At 41.4% G+C, this 5,964-nt stretch overlaps 2 protein-coding genes across 4 annotated transcripts; one reads left to right on the top strand and one right to left on the bottom strand.

Moving 5' to 3' along the window:
- Nucleotides 1–1,210: 1,210 nt before the first annotated feature.
- LOC124706554 (peptide methionine sulfoxide reductase B5-like) lies at nucleotides 1,211–3,525 on the top strand. The gene is made up of 3 exons (XM_047238221.1): nucleotides 1,211–1,581; nucleotides 2,977–3,133; nucleotides 3,233–3,525. The coding sequence occupies exons 1-3, from the start codon at nucleotides 1,229–1,231 to the stop codon at nucleotides 3,395–3,397; spliced, it is 675 nt and encodes a 224-aa protein (XP_047094177.1). The 5' UTR covers nucleotides 1,211–1,228; the 3' UTR covers nucleotides 3,398–3,525.
- Nucleotides 3,526–3,796: 271 nt separating this feature from the next.
- On the bottom strand, nucleotides 3,797–5,626 carry LOC124706556. 3 transcript variants are annotated; one of them, XM_047238222.1, is made up of 4 exons: nucleotides 5,462–5,626; nucleotides 5,303–5,348; nucleotides 4,152–4,224; nucleotides 3,797–4,066 (listed from the first exon to the last, which is right to left on the bottom strand). In XM_047238222.1, the coding sequence occupies exons 1-3, from the start codon at nucleotides 5,624–5,626 to the stop codon at nucleotides 4,169–4,171; spliced, it is 267 nt and encodes an 88-aa protein (XP_047094178.1). In that variant the 3' UTR covers nucleotides 3,797–4,066; nucleotides 4,152–4,168. The 3 variants fall into 3 exon arrangements, with proteins under 3 accessions (XP_047094178.1, XP_047094179.1, XP_047094180.1); XM_047238223.1 differs by having other exon boundaries at nucleotides 3,797–4,033; XM_047238224.1 differs by having other exon boundaries at nucleotides 3,797–4,033; nucleotides 4,158–4,224.
- Between the last annotated feature and the right edge of the window lie 338 nt (nucleotides 5,627–5,964).

Here is a 5,964-nt window from a genome sequence, read left to right as displayed (position 1 = left end):
TTGCTTGTTTTAGCAGGGTAATGATGTACTCCCTCCGCCCCGTAATATAAGATGTTATTACAACCCATTACAACCTATATTAGTTACCCATTACAACCTATATTAGTTGTAATAACATTTTATATTATGGGACGGTGGGAGTAGCATTCATTTTCTTTACTGAGATATTTGGCATTTTCACATGGGAACACATTTCTAACAATCTTCCTGTGTCTGCACATAGATATGATACATATCATGTTGACAGTTTCCATGTTCTTTATTATGGAACTGCCTTTTATAACATGCACATATTGTTGACCCAGCACATTTGCGAAAACCTGAGCAAATAATGTACAAATTGTGATGTTTTAAGCCCGATTTTGTTTCAGTCACAAACTCACAACTGCATATTCAGATGTTATTAAACGCTGCTTGCTTAACAGTGTGATGTTAAAGGGATTTTTGTACTAACACATGTTGCATTTCCTCATGTAGGATTGTAGGCACATACATTTTCTAACTATCTTTCTTATGTTTGCTCATAGATATGATAAGCTAAATTTATATCATGTAGACAGCTTCCATGTTCTTGAATATGAAACTGCATAATAAGATGCGTATATTCTTTCCCCTGTGCTGCTGTGCATTTGCAAACGCTTGTGCAGATAATGATAAAATTGACTCAGGACTCTACAGATATGATCCTCCTCTTGATGCCACTTGTTGATCTTCCCGTCTATATTTCATTTTGGTGACCTTTGTCTAGAATACATATCATTTGTTCATGGTTAAGTTTCTTTTACTGGATTACGACTATCTATGGAAGGGAGATGTTGGCATCAGGATTATGCCCACCGATATAAATCCGCAGTTTATATGGTGTCATGATTTTGAAGCTCGTCTGAAGTTGAACAAACAATGACGCAGACTTCCCAGAGAGGAGAAACTCCAGATTGTAGGCACTCAGTTACTAGTCAGTCTGGTCCCATTTGGTTTGCGATTATGGATTCTGGTGTCTTTGCCATCATTTCATCACAAACTGAAACCCATAGAATCTTGCTGGAAACATTGGTAGGAATCTGGAGAAATTCCTAGCAGACGAACAGAGAGCTAGCCCCGTTCTATATGAAATTACAGTATGCTTCAGGACGGTAGGAGCACACAAGTCGTCCACTGAACCTTATCAGCAATCAGCGTCCGAAAACGAAGCCCTTGCGCTACATCTGCCTGAAAAAGCGAAAAAGAGATGGGCGTCCAGCTTCTGCTGAAGCTCAGGATGGCGTCCCTCCACGCCCACCCCACCGGACCGCCCGCCACGCGGCCCCTCTCCGCGCTCTCTTCCCTCCTCCTCGCCCCCTCTCCGGCCGCCGCGTCATCCCCTCGGGCCGCCTCCCTCTCGTGCTCGCGCGCGTACTGCCTGGCGGTCAGACCTGCCGCCGACCGGTGCTCCAGCAGGACGGTGGGACGGCGGTTGCCGGGCGTCGTGGTGGCGATGTCGTCGTCCGCGCCGACGCCGGGGCCCGTGCAAAAGTCCGAGGAGGAGTGGGAGGCCATCCTCACGCCGGAGCAGTTCCGCATCCTCCGCCGCAAAGGCACCGAGTAAGAACATTAGATGATTTGATCTCTGTCTTCCCTCCTGGAATCAATTGTGTGATTTAGGTTGATGCGCTTCAGCACTTTGATCAGATAAAGAATATGATGGAATCATGGCTGTGTGCTGTGATCAACAAACAAGGGTCCATTTTCTTTCTACAGTACAAATTTGCAGGTCAATTCGTTAGTGTGTTCAGCAAGTGCAAATGGTGTATATGTTCAACCGTACTTGAACATGTCTAACTAACCTGGATCGCCATCAGTATTGGTATGCACACCGCTACAAGTCCTAGTTGCAATGCATCGGCAATTCGACATTGTCAGAAACGTTGGCTAGTTTGAAAAACTTCTAAAGCGCTTGTCAGAGCAAGTGTAAAGAATACAATCCTGCCTTTGTCAGGTAGAAGTTTGTCGTGTTCTTATTTTGCATAGCATCGCGACACATACTGATGACTCACAAGATTGTGCAAGTTATGTTTTCTTATTGAAACATGACTGCCAGATTTGGAATGTTAAGAATCTTGAGACACCCTTTTCAGTCTTCACCATGAATCTTATTAGTCACTAAGATCATATTTTCAGTTACAATCTCATGATGCTCTTTTATTCCAAAAGCACAACCATATTCTAGTTGTCTAGACAATCAATTTGAGGATGAACTAGAAATTTCTTTTCCACAAAGTTAGACTGCCACATGCACAAATGATTGTATACAGAGTACTAAAAGTTCTATTGGTAAAAATACATCTGGAGAAAGAAAATGCTACGGAGCTAGTAATACTTGGACTATTTTTTAGTTTACTTGCAAGATCTTCGTATAAACTAGAAACATTTGTATTCTGCTAACATTCTAGGCCACAACCAGATTCTGTTAGTATGTATACTTCTCGCAACAGATCTGCTATTCTGTTTTCTGTATTGTCAATAAGCTCAAGTGTAGGAAGTTAATTTTTTGCCTGTCCATGAAGCATGAACAAGTTCATTAGTTGAATTATCAGAATATCTACTAATCTGGAACTAGAATATGAAACTTGAGAAAGCTCAAGAGGTGCTTTATGGCAATAAAAGAGTATTACTCTGCATTTGGTTTTTTTTGTAGGTCATACTTCATACAGTTGATTATTATGGGATTTACACTTTAACCGAATACTGCATAAACATAGTTGTTTGATCATAAAATGTCATGTGAGCTGACTCTATGTAGTTTGTATCCTACATCCATTACCTGCATTTGTGCTATCCTATTTGCTGGTCTGTGTTTGTGTTCTGATTTTTTACTGATCTCTGATTCTGTTATGAGAAGAACAAAAAAATTACATTTATGACATCTTGCATATGGCAGTCTGGTAACCTAAAAACAGCATAGCCACGATAAATTTCATTTGATCATTTTTGTTTCAGGTACCCTGGAACAGGTGAATATGACAAGTTGTTTAGCGAGGGTATTTACGGATGTGCTGGCTGCGGAACCCCCTTGTACAAATCATCTACGAAGTTCAACTCAGGGTGTGGTTGGCCAGCATTCTATGACGGATTCCCTGGAGCCATAAAACGGACGGTATTGATTCTCTCATCCATTTCCACATACAGTGATTTTCTTTCTTTTCTGCTCATTCCATGCCCTGACGGAGGTCACATCTCTTCAATTTGCTACTAGACGGATCCTGATGGGAGGCGAATTGAGATCACATGTGCTGCTTGTGGAGGACATCTGGGGCATGTGTTCAAAGGGGAGGGGTTCAACACGCCGACTGATGAGCGGCACTGCGTCAACAGTATTTCACTTAAGTTTGTTCCAGCCTCCGAAGAAGAGGCTAGTTGATTGAGAGTGAAAATGGAAATAAGAACCATGGAGCAACTACTGACTACCTTCTCATAATTCTCATAAAACAGCGGAACTCAATACTTTTGTCAATAATGTAAGCCCCAAGTGCTGATGATTTTTGTTAATTTTGGCAGTAAACGGCTTGTGTAATTCTAGTTTTAGTTTGTCCAGTGGAAATCAATAGTGGGATGCCTGTAGATATACGATTATAAAGCCACCTGAAGAATGCAGCTCGTGCTGTCTCCCTTTGTGCCCGAGCATAATATCATTGTGATTGGTAGGCTGTACCTGGCATATAATTCAACACCACCACGTAATCCAAACCAAACAGGTAAAGAGCCTACAGCCAGTTGTGTGGCAATAGTAGCTTGATTCACATTAGGCTACTAGTAGACGTTTAAGCGAAGATGCTAATACTGCTCCCTTTTATCAACGTTTCAAAAAAATGGCAAGCGCTGATTGAAACATTCAATCTAGTACAGTGATTCTTGCCAATAAAAACAACATGTTCATCTATGTCTTTTCGGTCGAAACTACACTATAATTTGTGATGTTACAAATCTTCTCCATCAGCTGAGGACTCCAGCACATTATTTGTTTGTCTTCATCAAGATGATATGACATGGCTTCAGACTGGTGAAAGCAAATACACAGTTTCAGGTCCAACTGCAAAAGCAATAGCATGATTTCTGAAGCAAACTCCAGTAAATGGGTTTCATAAAATTTAGCCAAAAGTATACATATTATGTACCTGCACCTGGAAATATTTCATGTTTTTTCATTTTTGTTTCTGCTTGCCTCACAGGCTTTTAAAGCTTGAACATCTGCATATCATCAGAGGCGATGCTGGTTAGCTCAAGTCTAAGAATTTATGCGACGAAAACAGCAATCCTTTTTATGAGTAAAAAATTGTGTAGAAGAAAGCGAGAAATATGTATGAACAAAACTATCAGAACAGGATTATCTCTTTCTTTTTCATTAAAGGAATGCTACATTCATTGATTTAATTCGGAGCACCACACAAGGTAGCTGAAATCACAACATCTCTCCTTGGGACCCCTTAAGTGAGGATGACCTTATGGCAGTAAATCTTGTAATACCAAAAATAAAACCAAGTGCGGCTGCAGATTTTATTAATAGTATTATTTTCTAAACAATCAATGATGTGACTGTGAACGAAAATGCAACACTAGGAGATTGGTGCTAATTTGAATCTTAATGCCTGATGCTGATGAACGTGGTCATGGATGATCAACTTCTTTTGAAAAATCAATATACGATACTGCACATTATCGTAAAGAAGCATCAAATGTAAAATAAATTTCAGCGTGCGTGATAATCTAACCAATGCCACAAATGACAGAAGATATACACCGCACATCCTGATACCATGAGTTATCTTGGATGGTACTGGCCTACTGGGTATCACAAATGACAGAAGATAACAACACTAATTGCGAGATGTGATAGAGCAAGAGAAGCTGTCGACATGGCTCTATAATGATTAAGTGAATTTACATCAGCTACATAAAACTTCTACAGTTTTTGGTTCAAATGCAGGTAGTTGACACTAAGCAGTTCAACCTGAATCTGAACCATGATACTTAGAAGTCCAGGTTCTGCCTAACTACAAACCATTGAGCAGAAAACTTAGCTCCAACTATGGCAAACTAGCAGGGTGGGTTACCAGCTCAATAAGTTTGCAACAGATTTGGTGGCATCTACAGTGGGTTGGCAAAATTAAAAGTTGAGTTCCGTCTAATTTACAAACCATTAAAGAGAAAACTTAGCTCCAACAACAGCAACTTAGCAGGGTGGGTGGGTTACCAGTTAAATATACTGCAACAGATTTGGCATCTACAGTGAAGAAAAAGGAAGTGAAATTCTGTAGCGATTGCTTACGTGCTTGGCAGGCTTTCCAGTTGCGGTCGGACTCGACGAGGCAGTCCTGCAAGACAAGGGGACAGTGAAATCAAGGCTGGTGATTGAGCAAATGCGAGATTTCCGAGCAGCAGAGCAAATCAGGAACGGGGAGAGAACGTGCGGGGTAAGGGGATGTGCCTGGAGGGAGAGGTAGAGGGCTGCGCACTCGTTGAGCTGCTTCACGTTCTCGTCGTCCTCTTCCGCGTCCATCACGTGGAGGGGCGCCGGCGCCGCAGGAGGAGATGGTGGCGGCGACGGCGGCGGCGCAGCCGCCTCCCGGGCGTTGCTCGAGGAAGAGCCCATGTTTACCAGGTCAGGACAATTGGTTGGGTGGCACCTTCCAATATGTGACTCGTCAAATCGGTCGGTCGGGCTTGAGCCGGATGGGCAAGGTGGGCCAATGTGTTCGGTAGGGCTCTTTGATTTGTATAGGATTTTGTGTAGGATTTAAATTTTATGAGAATTTTTCTTATATTTTTGTTTGATTTATAGGAATATATTCTATAGGAATTAATCTTATAAGAATCTTCTAGTGTAAATGTTATAGATATAAATATTAGGTCCTACCTTATAGAAAATTCCTTTGGTAAATTTAAGCTCCAAAAGAAATTAGAATTTCAAAGCTCCCTTTTTAGTTATAT

Source organism: Lolium rigidum, chromosome 4 (genome assembly GCF_022539505.1).
Source record: "Lolium rigidum isolate FL_2022 chromosome 4, APGP_CSIRO_Lrig_0.1, whole genome shotgun sequence".
Taxonomy (NCBI): Eukaryota; Viridiplantae; Streptophyta; class Magnoliopsida; order Poales; family Poaceae; genus Lolium; species Lolium rigidum.
Note: the sequence above shows the minus strand (reverse complement) of the source record. Positions and strands in the feature narration are given on the sequence as shown.